This window comes from Meriones unguiculatus, chromosome 10, assembly GCF_030254825.1.
Source record: "Meriones unguiculatus strain TT.TT164.6M chromosome 10, Bangor_MerUng_6.1, whole genome shotgun sequence".
Taxonomy (NCBI): domain Eukaryota; kingdom Metazoa; phylum Chordata; class Mammalia; order Rodentia; family Muridae; genus Meriones; species Meriones unguiculatus.
The window spans coordinates 32562655-32587865 of NC_083358.1; the positions used below are offsets into that span (position 1 = coordinate 32562655).

Below are 25211 nucleotides of genomic sequence, written 5' to 3' on the forward strand. Positions count from 1 at the left end.
GCTATCCAATGAGAGGGAAGGGACCAAGTCCAAAGATACTTCTCATCCTGTCCTGGGTCTCCCAGGAAAGGTAGGGAAAGCAACACACACACACCGGGAAAAGTAGGAAAAGCAACCTGCGCGTGTGCATGTGTACACACACACATACACACATACACACACGAAGAGGCAGCAGTGGAAGTAGCCATTTTTAACAGGAAACAGCCAGTTTACAGTGCTTTTTCAATGTCCTCAGACCATTGACGCCTGCACACCTGTTCAGGGAAGTAAACCGCTGGTAAACCCTAGCCTGGTGTCTGGCCACCAGCCATTCTTGCACTGCTTATAGAGCACGGAGACACAGGAAGGTTTGAGGCAGGCAAGAAGTTTGGGGTACCAGTTTGCTCTTCACAAGGGCCATGTGAATCTAAGTGTGAACACTCGGTCCTAAAGTGATTACGTGGGAGCTTTCATTAACAGGCCCTTTCGTGGCCACTATTGTGTTAGTGTCCTTTGGACCCATTTATGTCAGATCCAGTCAGTCCACAGGCTGTGAGAACTTAGCACACCCTACCCTACCTTGCCAGCAGGAAGTGTCCTCCAGATCACTGGCCATGCCTTGGTCTGTTTCTCCTATCTTTCTTTCTGTGTGTGTGTCTGTCTGTCTCTTGGTTTTTTGAGATAGGTACTCTGTGTAGCCTGGGCTGTCCTGGAACTCACTCTGTAGACTAGGCTGGCCTCAAACTCCCAGAGATCTGCCTGCCTCTGCCTTGGACTAAAGGTGTGTGCCACCACTGCTTGACCTTGCCTTGTTTCTAAGGCCACTATTGGCCTCATGTTTTCAAGCTGTCTCCTTTTCGGTCAAGGCGCTAGAAGTTCCATTGGTATTCCAGCATCTGTAGCTCATTCACATGCTCTTATGGACGGACACAGTGGGTATGTTCCGCCTCCACAGGCAGTTAACACTCTGTGTGGACTTGGTGGGTCTCTGCTGAACAGATCGTGGGTAGGGGCATAGACTCATAAACAGCTGGGAAACAGCTTAGTCCTTGGTTTCTCCAGCTTTCTGGGCCCAGCTCCCCTTCATTTCCCAGCGTGGAAGTCTTGCTTTTCAGAAACCCAGGACCTATCAGTATTTGGGTTTTATGGGTGGTTGGAGAGGAAAGGGAAGGAGGAGGTTGCACTTCGGTTTTGACTTTGAGAAGAACATATGGAGCCTGAGCACCCATGTGGCCCATCCACAACACACATGGGTCTTACGAAAAACCCTTACATCTTCAGGAGTCCTGTATGCCCTTTCTGAGTTACTATGCTCGTAGTAAAAAATCCAATTGTTATCAAAAGTTAAAGCTCCTCCAAGCCATATCAACTATTGTTCAGTTTGACCTGGCTTTTTTGTTTGTTTCCATACACCTTTTATTATAATCTACATTTACAGTGACTTTTATGATGATAAAAATGTAAATAATAATAATACATTCTTTTCCTAAAATGTTTCAGTTGAGAGTGAAACTCTTGAGTCAGCATGTATACATCTGCCTCACCTGTTTCCATGGCTGCACAGCATTTCTCCCTGTAATGTGCCACAGTTAAAGCAATTCCTTCAGAAATGCTGGGCTGTTTCTAGGCTTTAACGTTTGTTCATTGCTGAATGAACAAATCTGCTCCATGTTTGTAGATGGATGTGTATCTAGGATAAAAATTCCTTTTTAAAAGGCTATAGATCAACTTTTCCTTTCAAAGTTTTTATTATTATGATGTACACACAGCATATAATGGATGTGGGGGAGGGAGTAGGGGGGGATACAAATGTGGCCAGGGAACCAGGAAGTGAAGAGGATGGGTGGTTCTTCCTCCGGAGCTGTTAATACAAGGTGCCTCTAGTATGCATTGTGCTGAGAAGCCACACTTAAATGGCTGTGTTCTGAATAACGCTGTTAAGGAGGGTAGAGAGTAGATCAGTTGCCTGAGTGAAGTATGGCTCCAGGGTATGAGCATGACATGCTTTGGGGGTGCTTGTAGCATAAATGTGAGGTTTACTTGCTGCCTTTGCCAGACCTATCCACCAAAAAGAGCCCATCTTCCTGAAAATTATCTTGAAAGTATTTTTAAGAAATCATCATCTGCAGGGGCCCAAGAGTCCCACCTGTCTGTCTCAGCTTAGCAGGAGCCTCTGCAGTGGCCCGGGTCCCCATCCTTCATCTGCCAGCTGAAGGCTTTCTGTGTTGAGGGCACTCCCCTGGCTCTGCTCTGGCTACAGGACATGCCTTTTCATCCCACAACTGTACCGGAGAGAGATGGGGAAAGCTCTCTGTTCTGGTGTGTGATGACCCCCGTGCGTCCCAAGGCTGGTGCTCTGGGTGGCTTTCTAGGCTTCATAGACCTGAATGTAGCCTTGTGCACTAGAAGAGATGCTTACAGTCACTAGTGCTTTACGTGGTGCCTTGGTTAATCAGTCTGAACACTTAAACTTCAGTCTGTGTCAGGTGTTCAGGTATACACACGCATCAGTGCATGTGTGGAGGTCAGCATACAGCATCTTCCTCGGGCACTCGCAACATCATTATTATTATTATTATTGGCACAGGTTCTCTCATTGAACCCAGAGCTTCCTTACTTGGCTACACTGGCTGACCTGCAAGCCTCAGGGATCCTCCTGCCTCCACCACCCTGCTGGAATTACATGTGTACCCCACTAAAACCCAGCTCTTCTCTAATGTGAGTTCTAGGGGATCAAACTCAAGCCCTTAAACTTGTGTGGAAAACACTTTACCAACTGAGCCATCTCCCCAGCCCTCTAAATTGTGTCTTTATCATCAATTATAATTTTTTTTTTTTTTTTGAGACAGGGTTTCTCTGTAGCCTTGGCTGTCCTGGACTAACTTTGTAGACCAGGCTCTTCTAGAACTCAGTAATCCACCTGCCTCTGCCAGTTATAATTCTTCCTTTACAGCTACAAACCAGCTGATACTAACACCTTTTCATAAATGTTCATGGGTCAATAAATTAAAAACGTAATGGGTGTCAGATGTTTTAATCCCAGCATTCAGGAGGCAGAGGCAGGTGGATCTTTTGAGATCCAGGCCAGCCTGGTCTATATAGTGAGTTCCAGGACAGCCCGTCTTTAAAAACAAAAACAAAAACCACTACCACCAAAAAACGTAATGGGTGTGTAGAGCATGGTGGTACACAAATGTAGTTCTAGCAGTCAGGGGGTTGATACAAAAAGATTGAGAGAGGAGTAAAGAGATGGCTCAGAGGTTAAGAGCACTGGCTGCTCTTCCAAAGGTCCTTAGTTCAATTCCCAGCAACCACATGGTGGCTCACAACCATTTATAATGAGATCTGGTGCCCTCTTCTGGCATGTAGGTGTACATGCAGGCAGAACACTATATACATACATAATAAATAAATCTTTAAAAAAAAAAAAGACAGTTTGAGGCCAGCCTGGGGTACATAAGGAGATTCTGTTCAACTGCAAATAAGCCTTTAATTAGGGACTTGGACCTGACTAGGGTATTGAGGGAAAGAAGAAATGATTAAACACAGACAGAAAGCTGGGATTGGGTGGACCAGGCTCTCTGCTGGAGAAACCATATCACCTCAAAGCTCAGCATGTTTATTATATACAGTTGATTTATTATATACAGTTGAATAGGGATTTATTGCACACAACTGAACAAGGAGGTTTGGCATTAGTGCAGACAAACAAGGAGATGGGTTTATGGTATCCAACTGCATCAAGGACATGGATATGGTCTGCCTCAGTGCTGGTCTACAATAGATTAATGGTTAGAGATTCTAGGCCAGACGGAAATTCGAGGTAACAAGCGAAGCCTGTGTTGGCATTGCCAGGCACAGCCTGTGACACAGATTGGCATTTGTGAGCTTTTGTGCCTGCTGCCTGGTTTGCATTCACTCTGCTTCTATACTTACTGCAGTTTCTTTTCTCGTTGATTGCCTCTTTTTTTGTGGTGCCAGGGCCTGGACCCAGGGTCTGTGGCATGTAAGGAAAGCACTCTGCCACTAAGACACACCCCAGCCCTCCTGCCTTTTTGTTTTATTTTGAGACAGGATCTCACTGAGTTGCCCATTGTGATCTTAAATTCACTTTGTACCCAGGCTGGCCTTAATTGATCCTCCTTTTTCCTAAGTAGCTAAGATTATAGGCCTGAAGCACCAGGCATGGCTGTTGATTGTCCCTTTATCTGACTACATTTTAACTGTGTTAGTCATTGATAATATCCACTTATCAGCAAGGTTTCCTACACTGTGTTGAAGGCTATAAAGTAGAAATATAAGAGCTACAGTGTTAAAGGCAGCTGGAAAACAAGAATGACAGCATTTAATGTGTCGATTTGCGAAAGGCCTGATTTTCAGTTTGGTCTGCTTTGCCTTTGAAGTGAATGTAAGTGACAGAAGTGACCATTTGGTTCTCATTTTATCTATCCAGCCATCCAACTATTCATTCCTTTACTGAGTGCCTACCATAGTCGTGAAAGGGCCTAGTGAAAGTGCCTGCCATAGTAGTGAAACTGGAAGGGCCTAGGATACATGAACAGAGCAAAGCACAGTCCATCCCTGAAGGGAATATGCCAAAACCAAGCCCATTTACCTACATTCTCCCTGCCTCTGGCTATATGGGCTTAATTGGAGCCAAAGCTGTGATCATAACTATTGCTATGATGGCCATAACCTTGAGGAGGAAGGGTTTATTCACTCTCCTTTACATATAAAAGTTTATTATCAAAAGCAGCAAACCTCAATATAAAGGGAGACAAAACACAGCCCACATAGATACTTACTGAAGATAAGTAGCTTGGAGAAACAACACTTTCCTCTATCCCAATGTTTATTAATTGCCAAAGCTCTTAAGGTCACAAATGCCAATGGTATTTTAACTGAGAAAACTGCAAACAAACCTGGTACAATAGGAGGCTCTGAAAGGGTTAGAGAGTAGCTCAGTGGGTAAGAGTACTCACTGCGCAAGTGTGGGAATTTCCAGGGCCCGTTACAAAGGCTAGGCACGGCTGAGGGCACCTGTAACCCCAGAACTATGGGGAGTGGAGACCGGAGGGCTACTGGTTTTTGCTGGCTGCTGGCCTAGTCCCAGTGTTAGGAACAGTGTGTAAAAGAGAGTGACAGAACAAGATATCTAATGTCCTTGTCTGTCTTCCCAAATGAGAACCTACACATGCACGCATGTATGTAGTCCATACACACACAGAGAAAGAAAAAGACACTTTATAGAGCTTTTATAGGCAGGTGAATGGCACAGGTCACCCTGATTCTGAGCAGGTCCATCACCTGAGTGAGTTCAGACCTGCAGAGAGGAGGAGGGACAGAGACAGTAGTGGTTCCACTGTGCACTGGAGCCCCAAGTCCAAGACAGAGTCGCTGACTTGACACATACTTACTACAGAGCTACTTCAAACTGTGGGCATTTGGTTTAACCCTGGGAATGCCTCTGCGAGCCAGACAGACCAAATTCATTCCTCAAGAAGTTCAAAACTGAGGGGCAAGGGAAGGAAATGAATGATGAGTGAATTACTGCCTAAACTGTCAAGTGATGAGCAAATAAGTCAAGGGTAGTTAGGGGATGGGGGGGTCGGGGGTCGCAGCAGGGTGCAGCAGACAAATCACCTCTCAAAAGTACAGTAGCAAATTACTAACATTCACCGCAAATTCATATCCACCTGGAACCTGTTTGGAAATGTTTGGAGCCTGTTTGGAATATAACCTGTTTGGAAAGAGGTGCATTCGTATATGTAGTTGTGGTTTGAATGAGAATGGACCCCACAGGCTCATATATTTGAATGTTTGGTTCCTAGTTAACGAACTGATTGAGGAGGATCAGGTGGCAACAGGTCCCCAGACCTTAGCACAACGACCCCATGACGGAAAGGGCCATTCAGGCCGCAAAACTCAGTGTGTAAACAGCACGGCCTGCCAAAACGAAAACTAACCCATCAAAGTCCATAGTTCTGGGAAAGTCTCAAAATGTACTTGCTTTTTTGCTTCTGTAGTTTCACTTCTGGCTAACTGTTCTTGCTAACTGTTGTTATGTCAACCCAGAACATGGTTTTTGTGCTTAAAAGCTCACCCTGAGAAAGGCTCTCGGCTACAGTGAGATTCCAAATACCCAGCCTAGTCACGGGTTGGCTAATAGAGATGTTCGGTTAGCTTAAACCCATGCCAGAGCAGTCTTCTGTGGTGACTATCCCATGGGCAGTATGGCCCTGTTGGAGGATGTGTGTCACTGGGGTTGAACTTTGAGGTTTCAGAGGCCCGTGCCAAGCTCAGTCCTGTTCTCTCTCTGCCTGCTGCCTGTTGGGTTAGGATATAAGCTGGTATCTGCTGCTCCAGCGCCATGCCTGCCACCACGCTCACCAGCGTGATGGTCCTGAACTAACTCTCTGAAACTATAAGCAAGACCCCCAATTAAATGCTTTCTTTTGTAAGCTGCCTCCATCATGGTGTCTCTTCACAGCAATAGAACAGTGACTAAGACCATAGTTAAGGATCTCAAGATGATGTACTGGATTCAGGTGGGCCTTAAATCCAGTGACTAGTTAGAGAAGAGAAGGCACACAGAAGAAGGCAGCCATGTGAAAATGTATATCCATTGCCACCAGCCAAGAAAATGCCTCAGGCCAAGATTTTTTTTTTCCCCTGAACACCTTCAAAGGTGAGTGACAGACAACTCTAATTTTGGACACCCCTCCTCCAGAACCATGAAAGAAGAAAGTTTTGTTGTTTTGGGTCACTGGGGATGTGGTATGGCATCATTTGCCATGGTAGCAAAGGACGCACGAAAGTGAAGTTTGTGTTTTTCTTTCCTTTTTTTTTTTTTTGAAACGGTTTCTCTCCGTAGCCTTGTCCTTCCTTCCTGGAATCACTTTGTTCACTCTGTAGACCAGGCTGGCCTTGAACTCAGAGATCCACCTGCCTCTGCTGGTATTAAAGGCATGCATCACTGACACCCAGTTGAAAGCGGAGTTCTAAATCGAGTAAGGGACGCCCCGCTGGAGGCAAAGGGACACTGAGGTGCTAGGTGACACTGGCAGTGGGGTTTATGAGGAGCGACTGACAGCCTAGACCAAGGTGGTGCCTATAGCGCAGTTTTGGTTAAACTGGGGAAATGTTCAGCAGGGAAAACTATATTGCAAGCCAAGGCTGACTTCACAGGTTTGGTCCGCACAAGGAATCAAGTTGGTAACTACTAAAATAAGCAGGCCTACGGGGAGCAGATGTCCACAGGACACAGGGTGGGAAGGAAGTGACTGTGAACGAGTCCTAGAAAGCTTAAGATCAGAGTGCCTGTCACACTTCCACAGCAAGAAGTAGGGCATTTGCCTGTGGACTCAGTGGGACAAAACAGAGGTCTTAGCATTGGAAGAAAAAAGATGCAATTTTTATGCAAATGGTATGATTATCTTTATAGACATCTCAACATAAGCAATAATTTTTCAATATTCAACATTAGACTTGTTTATTTCCAACTTAAAAGATTTCATATATTTGGTTTTAAGGGGAAAAAAATCTCAACGTGATACTGCATAGAAAGTGAACTGAAAAACTGAGGACATCAGCAAACAAGAAATAATAACTTAAAAGAAATGTTCAAAATATCAACAGAAGACATGCATGGTGGCACACACCTGCAACCCCCCCCCCTGCACTGAGGAAGTAGAGGCAGGAGGATCAAAAGTTCAAGGCTATCCTTGGGTACATAGCAAGTCTAAAACAGCCTGGGCTACAGGAGACCCTGGATCAAAAGAACAAAAAGGCTGGAGAAATGGCTCAGTGGCTAAGAGCACTTGCTGCTTCTCCATAAGATCTGGGTTCCCAGCACCTACATGATGGTTCACAACCACCTGTAACAAGTCCCAGAGGCTCTGCTGTCCTCTTCTGAATTTCAAGGGCATGTGAATGGTGCACAGAAATACACCAATATGCATAAAAATGAAATTAAAACAACAAAATTAACAAAAAATCCCAATACCCAAGATATACCTTGTCTAAGAAGATATAGATATGAGAAAATATCGAAAAAGAAATGTAAGCCATTATGGAAACATTTTAAAGGACTAAAGACCTAGATAAAAAGAAATAAGCATAACATATTTTTGGAAGAGGTCACAATACTAAAAAGATATTTTTCTTTCTTTTTTTTTTTTTTTTGTTTTTTGTTTTTCAAGAAAGGGTTTCTCTGTTTTAGCTTTGGCTGTCCTGGAACTCGCTTTGTAAACCAGGCTGGCCTCGAAATCACAGAGATCCACCTACCTCTGCCTCCTGAGTCCTGGGATAAAAGGTGTGCTCCACCAAACTAAGCAAGATACTTATAATAGTCTAACACTAATCAAAATTAAGTGATTCAAGAAATTCATTGTAAAATCTGAATGGAAAAATAAAACCCCATGAATATTAGATAGACTAGCTTTGGAAAAAAGATAAAGCTCTCCCTGTTAGATATTAAAGCACCTCACAACACTAATGAAAGTATGGGCTGTATTTGCATAAGAACTTTTCTCCCTTCGGGTTTTTCGAGACAAACTTTCTCTGTGTAGCCCTGGCAGTCCTGGAAGTACTATGTAAACCAGGCTGGCCTCAAACTCAGAGATCTGCTTGCCTCTGCCACCTGAGTGTACCTGCTTTTTTGTATAAGAACTTTAAATAGACCAGGAGACTAAAAGAGAGAGCTCAGAAAAAGGTACATGTATATATGGGAACTTAATATACACAAAAGTAGCCTTGAAAACCACTGAGAAAAAAAGAATTCATGTGTGTCATTGACATAACTGGGTAGCCTAAAAAGAAATACAAGGCTGTATTTGCCGCTTAGGGACAAAGAGCTGGTGCAGCCAACTGTTTGATTAATTTCAAGATGTGGTCAGATAGTGTTTATTAATAGCCTGTTATTATGGTAGTATATCTAACCCACTATCACAATCAATAAAAGTCACAGACACCTGATAGATTTTCGTATAGCCTTATTTCACCTGGAACAGGGAGATATTAACCCTCTAAACTAACTCTACCTCCCAGCCCCATCCCAGGCCACCTCCCATCCATAATTCCATAAATACTTATTCATCTGGGCCGCTTCCTCCATCCACACCAGACCCAGCTGTGTGTTTCTTTTCCACGCTAAGCCACAGCAGCGTACCTCTTCCTTCTCCCTTCTCCTGTACTTGTCTCCTTCCCATGATCTTTTTTTCCCCAAAGCCCCACCTCTCCCCAAACTAGCCACACCCACCTCCTTGCTGCCCTGATGTAAGGCCTTTTAATCAGCCAATCAGGGATAAATGAGGAACATTCCTTCTTATCACCTGGATATGTAGCTATAGGAGCTAGTTCAACATTAATAACAATGCTCATGCCCGGGCAGTAACCAGATCTCAAGGCACTGAAATCAGCATTTAAATACATAGCACCAGCTAACCCTCAACAGTGAACAATGAGTCTCACAAATCAATAAAATATAAAGAGCCTCAGTGGAGACTTGGGGGGAAAAATCCAAACAAGCAATTAAAAAATAAAGCAGTTTATTTATTTAGTGTGTTGGGGAGCACACGCGCACTTGTAGAGAGATTAAAGAACAACGTGTGGCAGTCAGTCATCTCCTTCCACCATGTGAATCAGATCACCAGGCTTGGTGGGAGTTGCCTAAGCCACCAGGCAGTCCAAAATAAAAGCAATTTAAGTACCCATGAAGAGGGGCGGGAGAGATGGCTCAGTGGTTAGGAGTACTGGCTATTCTACATTGTTAAACCAGGGTTCGATGTCCAGCTCCCACATGGCAGCTCACTAATCCTCTGCAACTCCAGTTCCAGGCCCTCTTCTGCCTTCTACAGTCACCAGACACACGGGTGGTGCACAAGCACACATGCAGCAAAAGCACCCATGCACTTATAATAAAAGAATAGAACTAAGTGACTTTATGATAGTTTTTAAATGCCTATGAAGAGCTGGGCCAGCGTATTAGTAGTCAGAAATGATAAATAAGCCAAATCAACATTTCAGACCTGAAGTTCTTAGGAAGTAGACTAACGGAAGTTGACACTGTATGCATAGTCCACGGGAGTGTGTATGGCCACATGATTTGCAAGAGTCATTCAGTCAACTGAGCACATGCATATACTGAGACCTAGTCATTCTTGAGCCAGACGTGGCAAGCCAAAGAAATTCTCATCTGGGTTTCCAAGGGGCTATGTATAAAGACGACTGTTATTGATCTGGGAACAGATCCATGCGGTTGATGGGTTCCACACACAAAGGCTCAGAGGATGGCTCTTAGCAACCACAGTGATGGATGCTGTGTTCACTCTTGTCTGTTGAGGGCAGAGGCAGCTCCTGTGGCTGCCTGTGTGTAGTAATACTGGGTGGGACAGATAGGGAGGACAGAGCAGGCACACATGAAGACAATATGCGGGGGCATACAATTAGTTCTGGATGGTCAGAGTATAAATGACTGCAGGTTACTCTTGAAAGTTTCCTCAATGATCTAGATTACATTAATCAAGATAAAAAAAAAGACATAAAACAGGGCTCAGAACCTCTGAGGGACCCAGTTATCACTTAGGTGTCTATTAGCCATTCAGTTTTCTATTTCCAGACTTAGTACTGGTGAATCATTTCTAGAAATAACTTCCTTTCTGTAAGATGTCAAGTGGTTAGTTATACACAGTATTTAAAGCACTATCAGAACTCATATAGCACTATTTCTTTCTTACATTGAATCTTTTTCTTCCTGAGGATATTTTGAACAACTGAAAAAAAAAATCAAGGTGTAAATTATTCACTGGCTTTGCATACATAATCTCCAGATATCATGCAACGATAAATTCCATATAACAAGTTTTATTTTTTATAAATAAAGATTTTGTTTTTATAAATAAAGTAGTAAGATTCATATGCTTTTCATGGTATCTAGAAAGTCTGCCTGGAGTACTCAAGCTTTGATATGAGGATTGAGTGAGTTAATACAGGGTAAGGTATTGCATATACCTGTCACATAGTAAACGAGTAAGATTTGCAACGAAGATGATAAAAATTGCTAAAATGATTGCCTTTGCTGCAAACTTTTCTGTGTGCCAGAACATGTAACATAGACCGGAGGGGACACCATTTTAGGAAGATGTTCAGCGACTGGTGCAAGTCTCCCACATTTGAGATTTCCTTCTACTTGAAATACCAAAAGCTTATGTCTTTCCTAGAATGTTCCAGGCATTGACGCATTTCTTAAAAAACAAAACAAAACAAAACAAAAAACCAGCTGTTGGTTCAACTCACCCAATCCAATTTTGTTTAATTTTATTAATTTTATCTTAATGTTCAGGCTTTCTTGTTTCCTGATCAATGCATTTAAAGCGTTACGATTCTCCCCAGGGTATTGCTCTGACAGCTTCTCATTCACCGTGACCTGATAATTAGAGGTGATGATGTAAATAAGGCACTCAATACTGGTTCATTCATTTACACGTTCTCTTGTCCTGGGCCAACCAACACTTATTTTTTTGAGACAGGGTCTCTCTCTATGAGTCCTGGCTGTCCTGGAGCTCCTTATGTAGACCAGGCTGGCCTCGAATTAAGAGATACTTTGCCTCTGCTGGGATTAAACCTGGCGCTGGAATCAAAGTCTGGCGCCACCACGCTCAGGAATATTTATCTGTCTTTCAGAGAGCCACCTCGCTCAGTCTTCCCGCCCTCGGGGTGGGCCTGCCGTGACTCCACCCCTCCACACACCTCCCGGTTCCCATGACACCACGCAGTCACTGTCAACACGTGTGATTGGCTTACCGTCTCCTTCCGCCGTTACAAACCAAGTCTGTGAAGCACTGGGAGGTGAGGCAAATAGTCCCCTGGCAACCGAGTTCGACTCCAGAGGGAGCAGGAAGGGGCGGGCCTGAGGGCGGAAGGAGCCGGAAGCCGCTCTTCCTGGGGCAGGACTGGGCGACGCGCCCCCGGGAGGCGGGCCCAAGCGTGCGGAGGGATCCGTGGCGGGCCGCGGCGGCGCTCCGCCTCCTCTCCGGCGGGCTCGGCGGCGCGGGCGGCAGTTGCTGTGGCTTCGGTGCTCAGGTGGCTTCGGCGCGTACCGAGGCTTGCGGATCCGCGTCGCGCCGCCGCTTCCCGCCGTCAGCGGCTGCAGCCCAGCGTCCTTCCCCCGGACCGGCGGCACCCTCTCTCCTATTCGCCACTCGGTGCCGACTTCCAGTCCCGGGCCTAGGGCTGCTGCTGCGGGGCCGCGGCTGGCGAGATGTTCAAGAACACGTTCCAGAGCGGCTTCCTCTCCATCCTCTACAGCATCGGCAGCAAGCCCCTGCAGATCTGGGACAAAAAGGTGAGCGGCGGGGCGGGGCGGGGGCGGGGCCAACCCGACGGCCCTCGCCGCGGCCGAGGCTTCCCGGTCGGTGGAATGGGTGCGGAGTGCCCACCGCCGTGTGATGGAAGGCAGGCGCGTGTTCGTTGGTGCCAGGCGCTGTGCCGCTCTCCAGGATGCCTCTTCCCCCGGGCGTCCTGAGCAGAGGCAGACGGGCCAAGCCAGACGTGTTCAGGTCTCATTCGTGAGCTCCTTCCTACAGACTAACCTTTGGAACCTGCTGCGAGCTCTCTGTGACTTGGAGTCCACACTGTTCCTCCTGTACCGGCTCTCTCCGTCGGGAAAACTGCAGAAGGGTGATTGTTAGAGGCGTCTCGGGAGCCGTAAATGCAGACCCAGGGTCAAGCCTCCGAAATTTTATCCAGGCGTCCTCTAGAATGGATGGTATTTTCGCCTGCCACATGAGATGGTGGCCCTCCCTGGCCGCTTTTGGAGAAGCTAAAATCTAGCTGAATGTGGGTTGGTCTGCATTTATTACCTGGGCCATTTTTTTGAGTATAAGATGGGCACTCTAATGCGGAAGCTAGGTGATTTAGGGAAGATCTTTAGTTCTGCCCTCCTCGGGGCAAGATGGAGAGAGGTGATATGCCTAGTGGGGTGTTTATAGAGGTGTGTATAGAATGGGTAAAATAAGCCACGTTTATTGGTAGTGGAACGAGAATGTTACAGTGTCTTGTCTTATTTGCAGAGGAGAACTTTGGGCCACACAGAGGTTGAGAAAGTACCTGCGCTGCCTTCTGCTTGTCGCTGCTAGGCAGTTGTGTGTTCTGAGGACAGCTTTGAGAGAAGCATTGTTTGGACTATCATGTCATTTGGTTAAGAGCATTGAGAGCTCAACGAGATCCAACCCTTGATACGTGAGCTGTCTGACCTTCTCTTTCAAGTAGTTCATAGCTAGAGTTATGTCAAGAGTATTGCATAGGAGGCAGGCCCTTAAACTTCAACCCCTGTGCTCCTGAGCGTTCCTTCACTTTGAAATGAAACATCAGGAGCTCTTAAAATTAGACCTCTGCAAAGAGAATGCAGAGTCAGCCCACCTGGCAATTCAGGGAGGATGCTGCTCACTGGCCTTGAGACCTTGCCTAGTATGAACAGTCAGAGGGCATGGAGAGAGCAGGCTTGAACTTGGAAACTGAGCTATGGGGTGTTGGTATAAAGCAGTCAGAGCAGGTCCAGAGAATATGCTGGATTGTGGCTGGAGGGGCATGGCGAAGCTTTTATCAGAGGGATTCATTTAACACACACCCCCAATTTTGATCTGCGATGTGTTTTGTTTTTTTTTTCAAGCACAGCTTTTTGACCAGGCAACATGTTTACACATGGCATATGAAAGCAGAGTAACCATGGTGCACTGTGTCCCTTAACAACGCCACTAGAGGTCTGATGGTACCCTGATGACTTAAACACATATGAAACATTGTTAAAGCAGAGTTTACATGGCGCAAATTAAACAGACATTTTGGCAATGAAAACTCCAGAACACTTGTTTTGAGCCAAATCTTCATGATATAAAAGGAATGAATTACATGTTGCCAACTCTTATTTGGCTTAGACAGAATAGTGTTTAAGGGAGGTTTTCTTCATCTGAGGCAAGAGGAGGAGAGGAAAGAAAGGGAAATCCTCCTCCTTTTGGGAAATAAGAGCTGTAATAAGAGTCTGGTTGTGGGGTGGAGGTAGATTACCTTTGCCAGTAGTCGGTACACACTAACTGATGACTATTTTGAGTTCTTATTTTGATATCACAAATATTTACTGTCTGACTTTTGAGATTGTGCCCAGAGAGAATGCCTATTTGGTTTCTATGAAAAACAATCTTGAAAGATTAGGTATAGCATCTGCTTAGGTTTTTGAAACTAAGATAATGTAGTCATTGTCCATTGGCTTTTCCTCTCCCAAATTCTAGTGAGGCCTAGGCAGGTAGTCTGCACCTGCTTAACTAGTTCTCCAAGCTGGCTCATCAGTTCCCCTCCTTAGAAACAGACTCCTGCTCCATGAAGGCTGGTCTCTTCAACCTAAAACATTCTGCTCTTGCTGGCCCTGGCCTTCACCCCGAGTCCGCCATATCTTCCTTAGTTTTTGGGTCACAGTTGGGAGGAGGCAGTACCTCTGATGCTTGCCCTGACCCTGCAGGCTCAGTTAGTCTATTACCAGCTCTGAACCTCTGCTTCCTTCTTGTCACACTTGAACTAAGATCTGGCTACACTACACTTCCTAAGACAGATCTTTGTAGGTTTTCAGACCAAGAGCTTAGAAAAAAAATCAACAGGTTCTTTATGTTCCTTAACGTCTGGAACCAACAGATGTGACTATCTTTATTAAGAATCTTAGTGTTCGGTAGGTATAACTTTAATCCCAGGACTCAGGAGGCAGAGGCAGGTGAATTTCTGTGAGTTTGAGTCCAGCCTGATGAATATAGCAAATTCGAGGCCAGCCAGTGTGATATAGTGAGATCTTGTCTCAAAAAATAAAAGTGTTCTTCATCCTGCGCAGTGCTGCATGAGTTTCAGTCCTTTTTGCTGTTGCACTGCAAACTCATGGGACTGCTTTGTGAATTGTGCTAGAAGCCCATGGGATTGACTGGTCTGTGCGTCCTGCTCGCTCCTCCCTCCTTCCCACTTTCTCTTCCTCTCAGCTGCTGCTGTTTCTTCTCTTTCTCCATGGAGTGTGACTTCACCAAATTGTTTTATTGATGTTGTTGTTGAACAGCCATGACAACTGGGTCCCCATTTCTCACTTTAAGGGTGGAGAAAGTCTCTTCCAAAATTAAAAAAAAAAACAAAACAGTACATTTTTGTTTATTTGTTGTGTGTGTGCATGAGTGCATATTCTTGCCTGTGCCCATGAAAGTCAAAGGACAACTTGTAGGAGTCAGTTCTTTCCTTTCACCATGTGGGTCCAAAATTGAACTCAGGACATCAGGCTTTGCTGCAATAGACTTATCTGCTAAGCTACTTGCTGGCCCTAGACCCTGACTTTCTTTTTTCTTAAGATTTATTTATTTATGTATATTATGAGTACTCTATTCTGCCTGCATGACAGAAGAGAGCATCAGACAGAAAGAGAGCATCAAATCCCATTGTAGATGTTTGCTAACCACCATGTGATTGGTGGGAATTGAACTCAGGACCTCTGGATGAGCAGCCAGTGCTGAGCCATCTCTCCAGCCCTAGACTCTGGCTTTTGACTTGGCAAACCTTGCTGATGTGCTAAATCTGTCTGGCCTCCACGAGTGAAATTGAGTGCCTTTGGATAGAAAGAGTAAAGCGGTTTTCACTTTCCCAGGGTCAGTCTTTATTTTTATGAATAATAGCTTTTACTGTAAATGGATGAAAAGATCATGAGTTCTGTTTACTTGTTCCCTTTCAAGAAATACCAGGTGGTCCAGCACTTGGCAGGCAGAGGCAGGTGGATCTCTTAAGTTCAAGGCAGCCTGATCTACAGAGTGAGTCTAGGACAGCCAGGGCTACACAGAGAAACCCTGTTGGGAGAGGGAGAGAGAGAGATCATTTGCATCTGTCTAGAGTTGCCTGTCTGCTGTGTAAGTAGTTCTAAAAAGACTGCAAGTGGAGGGTGGCCCAAGGTCCCTTGAGTCTGAGCTATGACCACAGTTTCCCACAGAGGGCTCCCTCTGCCTGTTTTCTGACTTGGAGCCAGGCCCCTGGCCTTGGGCAGACACTTTCCTGCTGTGGTGGACAGCTCTAAGGGCTTAATGTAAATTGGGACATGTGTCACTAAGAGGACATGCCAGATGGCTGAGGGTTCAGCTGCCTGCCAGAATGAGTGGAGCCAGAAAATGAAAGTGGGGGGAGGGAGGGGAATGGTACAGCTAATATGTTCTTTTTGAATCACTGTGGAATTGTGGAGATTGGCCAGCTTCCTCCCTAGCCTGTCGTATTATTTTTCTCTCGTCTTGACCCTCCTCCCTGGGGCTTACACTGAGGGGGGGGGGCGCGGTGAGAATCAATGTTCTTTATTAGTTGCCCAGCAACCATGAAAACCCTGGGAGAAGGACTATGAGATGAGCTTAAGGTTTGTTCCTGTGGTGTTTGTAATACTGAGGATCAGTCGCATCTGTAATTGCCAATAACGCGGGTTCAAAAGCCTTCACTCACTCTATCTGTAGGATGACAGGGGCAGGGTTCACAGGGATGAATAAGAATAAAATGTGACATTTACATATGCCATGAAATCCGTTAATTTTTTTTTCCTTTTTCCAGTGCTTATGGGTAGCCTATGTGCAGATGTGTTTGCTTGTGGAGGCTATAGGTAGACATTCGGTGTCTTCTAAGCTGCCTAGCCATTGAATCCAGATCTGCCTGTCTGCCCACCCCCACCTCCCAGTGCTGGGTTTATAGGCAGTACCTTACCATGCCCAGCTTTCATGTGAGTGTTGGGGATTCAAACTCAGGTCTTCATATAAGACAAGGTCTTCACAGCACAGCTCAGGCCGGCCTGGAGTTAGCCTCAGTCTGCCAAGTGCAGCCGCTGTACCTGGTTAAATCTGGCACTTTGCAGGGTGATATTAAGGTTTTTGTTGCTGTGACAGAACAACTTAAGGTGTGAAAGTTAGGTTTTGGTGTAAGGAGGAGATAGCTCATATTAGGAAGAAAGGTACGGCCAAGTTCATGGTAGCAGGAATGTGCGACTGAGGCTCGACGCCCGTGAAGACCAGGAATCAGTGAGCAGGGAATTTTGACACTTGCATTCATCTTTTTAAAAATAATTTTTGCAATAATTTTTAAAATTTATTTTTGTTTTATGTGCATAGGTGTATCTGTGTGAGGGTGCCAGATTCCCTGGAACTGGAATTACAGACAATTGTGAGCTGCTGTGTGGTCGCTGGGAATTGAACCCAGGACCTCTGGAAGAACAGCCAGTTCTCTTAACCGCTGAGCCATCTCTTTAGTCCATAATTTTAAGTATTAATGAAAGGATAGTAAAGCAAGAAAATACTCGTAGGCCGCACTCTGAGAGTGTGTCGTGGATAAAAGAGTCAATGTCAGAAGCAGTGTGCACTGATTAAAGGAAGTCAAGTGAAAGCTGCTTCCCCCCTGAGCACTAAATGCCAGCGAATGCATTGTGTCTTCATCCGAAGGCCAGGCCTGCCCAGTGAACTCTGAGCTAAGGAAAGGAAGTTGACACTTTCTGGGGACATACATCTTACCAAGTGTGCTCCTGAGAAGCCACTCAGAGGATGGGGCTACTTCCTGGAAGGCCTGCACAATCAAAGGGGGTGACGGCCTGTGTCTGTTTGTTTTTGTTGGAGACAGGGTTTTACTGTATAGCCCTGGCTAGCCTGAAATTTGCTGTGTACATTTGGCTAGCCTCAAGACTTACTGAGATCATCCTAGTTTGCAAGTACTAGGTTTACAGGAGTGTACTCCCACACCCCAGCTCAGCCTGTGTAACTTAATGTAGTCATTTCCAGGAGGGGAGGGGTGGATACCTTGCCCCAAGAACCTCCCTTCAGAGCCTTAGAGAAGACGCTTTGGGAAGTCTCCTGTTCTTGAATGCTCACATCCCCATTCATGATCTGCCCCATTCCTTTTTTCAGTGAGTTTGTATTCTCAGCCTTTTGGAAGGCATGCTATAAGGGGGAAAATGATAATTCATTAACAAATCAGGTTGGCTTGCCTCTGGGCGAGGAGAGGCCTAGGAATACTAGAGTCCATTCTGCTTCCCACTGTTGGCCTCTGCATGCTTTGGAAGGCATTGTTCCCTTTGTAAGGGCTTGAGTGGGTCAGATTTGCAAGCTGTAAACTTAGAAGGGCAGAAAGCCCATTTCGTCACACACACACACACACACACACACACACACACACACCGTGAGCTCCTGCTGGAAGACCGCTTGTTGACTCTGGATGGAGAGCTTTTCGGAAATGTCAGGATTGAGGCATGGTTTCAGACGGTGGTGGATGAATAGCAACGCGTTACGTCTTAGCCAGAGTAGACTTGAGACCCTGGTTACTTCTTAGTCCCTTGAATTTCACTGCCGTTGTAGCTACCTTTTTAAGAAGGAATGTGTACGTTATTGGTAGTAGCTAGTGGTGTGTTGTAAAATTAATATCGGGTCTTGTTGGAATGTTCCCAGCTCTTATCAGTGGAGCTTTAGCGTATTATTTGGGAATAATTCTTAACAGATTCTTCCTTCAACAAGTTGCCTGATTTTCCACAGAAAATACAGTAGAAATATTGCTACTTTGGTTGGGAGCGTTGGGAAAGGAGGTGGGCAGTGCTGGCATGCTCTACAGACTTGAGCCTTTGTCTCTTAATCTCTGTTGGAAAGTAGCCCAGAGCTGAAAGCAGGAGGGCACTGAGTGTGGCCAGCTTTGTTTGAGAAGCATTTCAATGTGACATTTGTATCTCGACAACCCAAGAACTGCTCCACTGGACGAGAGGGGAGGCCCATCTAGCCCAGCGTTCAGTGCCTGAAAATGACACCGAAGGGTGTTTGTAAGAAGCATTCTTTATGCCATTAGTTTCACGTGCTTTGTGACACTCCCGTGATCTCAGCTTCCTATAATAGTCCACTGTCGATATGTTATCCAGGAATGTTTAAAACCCTTCTTGAACCTATTCAGATGTCCCAGCTCTTAGGGTGACAGATTCCAGAGTCAGCACATATTTGAATACTTAGCTCACACAGAGCTGAGCACTGAAGAGGATCCTAAGGGTGAGTAACACTTGATCCTGTTGCTGGCTGAGCTTCACAGATGTCACCTGGGGAACACCACACAAGTGACGGTAGATTGGATCAGTGACAGCATACTGATGGTAAAGCACAGAGCATACTGATGGTAAAGCACAGAGCAGTGTTTTTATTTTCTTTCTTTTTTTTTTTTTTTTTAAAGATTTGTTATTTTTTTATAGCATTCTGCCTGCACACCAGAAGAGGGCACCAGATCTCACTATAGATGGTTGTGAGCTGCCATGTGGTTCCTGGAAATTAAACTCAGGACCTTTGGAAGAACAGCCAGTGTTCTTAACCTCTGAGCCATCTCTCCAGCCCCAGAGCAGTGTTTTTAATATTCTGTGTTGGAAAGTACTGTCAGACCCACAGTGCCCTCTCCCTATATGGAAATTAATAGAAAATAAATTTGTAATCAGCAGACTGATTAATGAGCAAGGAGCTTTAGTCATTGAGGTTGAGTCATTGATTATGCAGCCACACTGCCATTTTCATAGTACCCATAAGGCATCTTTTCTTTTTCCTGTAGCCTCTCCTACACCTGATTGGTCTTTTAGTGTTAGAACATTCAGCCCGGTGACCTGTGCATATTAACTGCTTCTGGGTGTAGTGCTCAGAATGCTTGATTGTTTCTAATTGCTTTGAGAAAAGGAATTCATATTTAATGTGGGTTCCTCCTTATATTCTGTGCAATAAATATGTTTATGTATGAAGTGCTGAATTATACCCTCTAAACGACATCAACCAAGAAAGAAGATCAAAAAAGAGAGAGATCTCTTGGCTGAAAATGAATATATATATACATGTATAGAAAGAACCTGAACTCATACTTGAGAAAGGTGTAAAATTCTATAAAAGAAGGTAAAGGAAAAAGTAGGAATGAACTCAAGGGACACACACATTTTCTATGAGACAAGGTCTTTGTGTAGCCCAGGCTGCCCTGTAAATCACAGCGATCTCTTACCTTAGCTTACTAGTAGTTAGAGGTGTGCAGTGACAGGCGAGGCTGGGAATACTGCTTTTGCTCTTCACCTGGTACCTTCTTTCCTAGCGACCAGTGACCTTTTGGTTGTATTTTTGTGTTTGAGACAGGGTCTCTCTACATAGCCTTGGCTGTCTTGGAACTCACTGTATAGACCAGCTGGCTTCTAACTCACAGGGATCCACCTATCTCTGTCTCTGAATGCTGGGATCAAAGGCATGCACCATCATGCCCCAAAGACAGTAGTTTATTAATCTTTGTGGACAAAGAAGCTATGGTTAGCGGAAGGTCTAGGAAACCCAGTGTCCTATTGGCCCTGCCATTTACAGTCCTTGGGTACCACATTCATACTGTGAATGGGACTTTTGCCACTTTACCTTACGTTTTGTTGTTGCTGCTGCTGCTGGGGGGTTGAATAATAATATATATGAACTTTGCTATTACTGGAGTAGAGAGTAAATGTTAGTTAGCTGAATCTAAATCAGGAGGTAATTTATTCCAAACGCCAGGTAGAGAGGAAAGCATACTGCCTATTCATAGGCTTTGAACTGTTGTTGCCAGCTTGTATGTCATGTGCCTTGGGCCATTTTTCCTCAAGTGGACTCATTCAACCTTCCAAGTTTTTATAAGGCTGTTGCCATAAACTGCAACACTGATGAATTTTCTTCCTTATAGGTACGGAATGGCCACATCAAAAGAATCACTGACAATGACATCCAGTCCCTGGTGCTAGAGATTGAAGGGACAAATGTCAGGTAGGTCACCAGCTCTGTTCTCTAGACCTTCTTCATCAGAAGGGCAGGGCACTACAGTGTTAACAGAACAGGTCTGTTGTGGATTCCCTACACTGCTTACAGCTTATTTTAGGCAACTTGCTTTATTCCAGCTTTAGTTTCCTCGTCTGCAAGATTGGGTTGTTTCCTGAAGGGTTAGTTCGAAGTTAGCGCCTTTAGAACCGTGCCTTATTTAGAAAGCAGTTAGCTGTGAAATTGCTGTTCAACCAGAGGATAGAAGAACTGTTCTGACCACTCAGCTGTAGCTGTGGTGGCTTTCATACCCCAGTTTTTTTATCTATCATTTCATATTTACCTTAGACAAGAATTAAAGTTTTCTTTTACTGCAGAACTTCCTAGGCTTTGTTTTTCAGATACTTTATTGTTAGACTTAAGCTTAGGGGGTTTTGTTGTTGTTTGTTTTTTGCTTTTTAAGTTTTGTTTATTATTTTGTTTATGTGCATCAGTGTATGTATGCCTGTATGTATGTCTGTGTGAGGATGTCAGATCCCCTGGAACTGGAGCTACAGACAGTTGTGAGCAGCCAATGTTCCTAACTGCCGAGCCATCTCGCCAGACCCAGTTTGGGTTTTTTTGTTTGCTTGTTTATTTTTGGTTTTTGGTTTCTGGTTTCTTTCAAGACAGGGTCTCACTATGTAGCTCTTCCTCAAACTCACTATGTGGACCAGGCTGGCCTCACAGAGATCCGCTGCCTCTGCCTTTCAAGTGCTAGGTTTAAAGATGTGCAGTGTCAGGGCTGGAGAGATGGCTCAGAGGTTAAGAACACTGGCTGTTCATTGAAAGGTCCTGAGTTCAATTCCCAGCAACCATGTGGAGGCTCATAACCGTGTATGAGATCTGGTGCCCTTTTCTGCACACGCAGACACAATATTGTATAAATTATAAATAAATCTTAAAAAAAAAAAGAAAAAAGAGTTTTTTTCTTTTTTCACACCTAACTGATTTTGTTTTTTTCTTAAGATAAGTTCTTTTTATATTGCCCAAGCTGCCCTCGATCTCCTGGCCTCCAACAGTCCTGCAGTTCACTACACTTGACATTTTAAGTTTTTATTTTACTTACTTTGTATGTGTATATGGGGAATGGAGAGTGGTGCTCATGCCATGGTCTGTGTTTGGAGATTAGAGCTCTTTCCTCCTGCCATGTGGTTCCAGGGATCAAACTGATCACCACGTTTGGCAGCAAGTTCCTTTACTCACTGATCTATTATGCCAGCCCTGACATTTGTAAAAATTTCACTAACTGAACTATGAGGTCATCATTAAGTCCCTTAGATCTGTTTTCTAGTTTTTAGTTTTGGACCATGTGGTTTTGTATACACCACAAAGGAAGAAAGACAAGTAATCTATTCCCTGGGTGTTTCTGCTGGCAGCACCACATACATCACCTGTCCTGCAGACCCTAAGAAGACACTGGGAATCAAACTGCCTTTCCTTGTCATGATCATCAAGAATCTGAAGAAGTATTTTACCTTTGAAGTACAGGTGAGTGCAGGAGCACATGACCCCAGACTGCATGTTATCCTTCGTGTGCTCTTTCTCGCTTCTGTAAAGTTCAGTGCAACTCTCATTAGAGAGTTCAAAGCCAGTTTTAACATGGGGTTTTGAAAAAAATAGCACCCAGAAAAATCAAATCAATACTTACAAGATTTTAAAGCTTAAAGAGTAACATGTCCATTTGGGGAGTAAATATTTAATATTGAGTTACTGCTTTGTTTTAGTATCTTAAAATACTAGTACCTAGTATTTTAGAGGGAAGAAATATGAAGTCACTGTATGGTCTGAGAGCCTGCTAGCTATGTCATATGTCATAGCAGCTGCTATGTTGTCTTGACAACAAATAAGATAAACTTGCTACTTCTGGACCATCTGTGAGCAGTTGTGATCTGTCTCTGGCCTGTTTATTCTCCCTGGGGTTTGGCCTTGGGAATCAGGAAGTGGAGTCTCACGGTCTTTTCTTAACGGTTCCTCTGAGCCTGAGAACAGGGAACTAGTGTGGCCCTCCCCTGCGTGCCGCAGGTGCTAGATGACAAAAATGTTCGTCGGCGGTTTCGAGCAAGTAACTACCAGAGTACCACTCGCGTCAAGCCCTTCATCTGTACCATGCCCATGAGGCTGGATGATGGCTGGAACCAGATTCAGTTCAACTTGTCTGATTTCACCCGTCGGGCATATGGCACAAACTACATCGAGACCCTGAGAGTACAGGTACCGCACCTTCCACAGATGGAGTCCCACACTGGGGCTTTTGAACACACGATGGCTGGCTTAAGGTCCGTGTGGGAGAACAACGTGGGGCTTCTACCCAAAGTTCCCAAGGCACCATCCAAGGGATTTTGGTCTCAAAAAAATCCAGAAAATAATCTGAGGTCTACTCAAACATAAGGTAAATTCTACAAGCAAAATCCTTTTTTGTTTTGTTTTTCGAGAATGGATTTCTCTATGTAACCTTGACTGTCTTCGACTCGCTTTGTAGACCAGGCTGCCCTTGAACTCACAGAGATTTACCTGCCTTTGCCTCCCTGAGTGCTGGAATTTCAGGTGTGCGCCACCATGCCCAGCTGCAAAATCCTTTTTCCCCCCCTAAATTTTTAAAAATTTATTTTATGTGTATGAATGTTTTGCCTACAAGTATCTGTTCATGTTCATGTCTGGTGCTCTAGAAAGCCAGAAAAAGCTATTGGATCCCCAGAAAACATTCCCCGGGAGTTAGGGGTTGTTTGAGCTAGCGTGTGGGTGCCAGGAAATGAACCTGGATCCTTTGCAAGAACAGCAAGTGCTCTTACCACTGAGCCAACTCTCCAGCCCTTTGAGGTTTTTTTTTTAGATTATTTTAGTATATGATATTTTGCCTGTATATATGTATGTATATATGTGTACCACTTGTATGTCTGGTACCTGAGGAGGTCAGAAGAAGGCATCAGATCTTCTAAAACTGGAGTTACAGATAGTTGTAAGCTATGGTGTGGATGCTGGGACTCTAACCCAGGTCTTCTCTCTGCAAGAACAAGTTATCTTAACCAATGAGCCATCTCTCCAGCCCTGAATTTCCCTTTTATTGGAATCCACCCCAAAGAAAAGCCAGTTTGCTAATGGGAGTACCATAAGAGGGCTTCTGGGCGAATCGGAAGAAGAGGAAACAGTTCTGTTTAGCCTGTCTAAATGAGTCTTGTCTTCGTAGATCCATGCAAACTGTCGTATCCGAAGGGTTTACTTCTCAGACAGACTCTACTCAGAAGATGAGCTGCCAGCAGAGTTCAAACTGTATCTCCCAGTTCAGAACAAGGCCAAAGTAAGACATCCTTCCTTAAGGAAGCCAGGAGCGTGGGCGTGGGGAGCCATGACCTAGGACATGCCCTTGACCAAAAGGTGGGCTGCTAGCCTGCCTGGGTTGTCATTGGAGGGCCATTACCTCTCAGTCCTCCTTCCAGCATGGCAGCCCCAAGTGAGAGATGAGCTGTGGACTGTTTTGTTGCTGCTGCCTCCCCCACCACAGTGCATCTCCCTTCCCATCAGGGCTCATTTCCTGCTCGCAGCTCTTGGAAGAATGCCCTCCATCTGATCCTTTGTCAGCCTCAAAGCAAGCAGTGTACTGCATGTATGCCAATTCTAGCCATGTTTGTGTCCCCGTGGCCCAGTGTCCACTAGGCTTTCACCAGAAATAGGAGACTGTGGCACCGACCTTGAATTTTCTAATAGCTGAAGCTGATTGTTCTTTTCTGCTTTTCTCCTTCAGCAATAACTGGATGGCAACTAAGGGGGACAGACTCTGGACATGACTCTTAGTTTAAAAAGGAAACTACATGGAGGCGATGCAAAAACATTTAAATAATCAACTGTGCTATGGCTCACTTACTACTTCAAGTCCTTGTCGCGGACACCAGTGACCATGCCACAGTTCTGTTACTTGCATTCTAAGTTCAGTGGAGCAAAGCAGAGCTTTGAGTGACACACAAGTGCTGGGGTTTCCTGTGCTGCCTGCCCTGGCATGTGAGAGACACACGCAACAAATGCACGGAATTAAAGACATCCTCCAAGGCAGATCCAGACCAATATTTCTTCCTATAGTTTATTCTTTCTTTTATATATTACCTAAATATATGTATATGTTGTGTAATATGCATAATCTGGAAATGAATAAAATGCTATATTCTTGGTTTATAAATTTATCTCTACTTGACTTCTTTGTATGGTTAGTTTCTCTTTCCTCTTTGCTATGACAGTACAACCATTTGCAGTGCGACAGCAGGCCTGTATGCACAGGCTGGACAGACTTCCAGATGAGCTAGGAGAAAGAATATAGCCAGGGTGTCACCAGGAAAGCCGCCTAATGGTGGTGGGGGGCCGTGAGTCGAGCTTAACACAAAATGACACCTAACCTAAGTTGTT

The 25211-nt window shown here is 44.8% G+C and overlaps 1 protein-coding gene across 1 annotated transcript; it reads left to right on the forward strand.

Annotated features, from left to right (window-relative positions):
* Positions 1–11939: 11939 nt before the first annotated feature.
* Cfap20 (cilia and flagella associated protein 20) lies at positions 11940–24987 on the forward strand. Its single transcript, XM_021641584.2, has 6 exons — positions 11940–12322; positions 20707–20786; positions 22196–22307; positions 22842–23030; positions 24004–24114; positions 24559–24987. Exons 1-6 carry the CDS (start codon positions 12239–12241, stop codon positions 24562–24564), a joined length of 582 nt encoding a protein of 193 aa, XP_021497259.1. The 5' UTR covers positions 11940–12238; the 3' UTR covers positions 24565–24987.
* Positions 24988–25211: the final 224 nt, after the last annotated feature.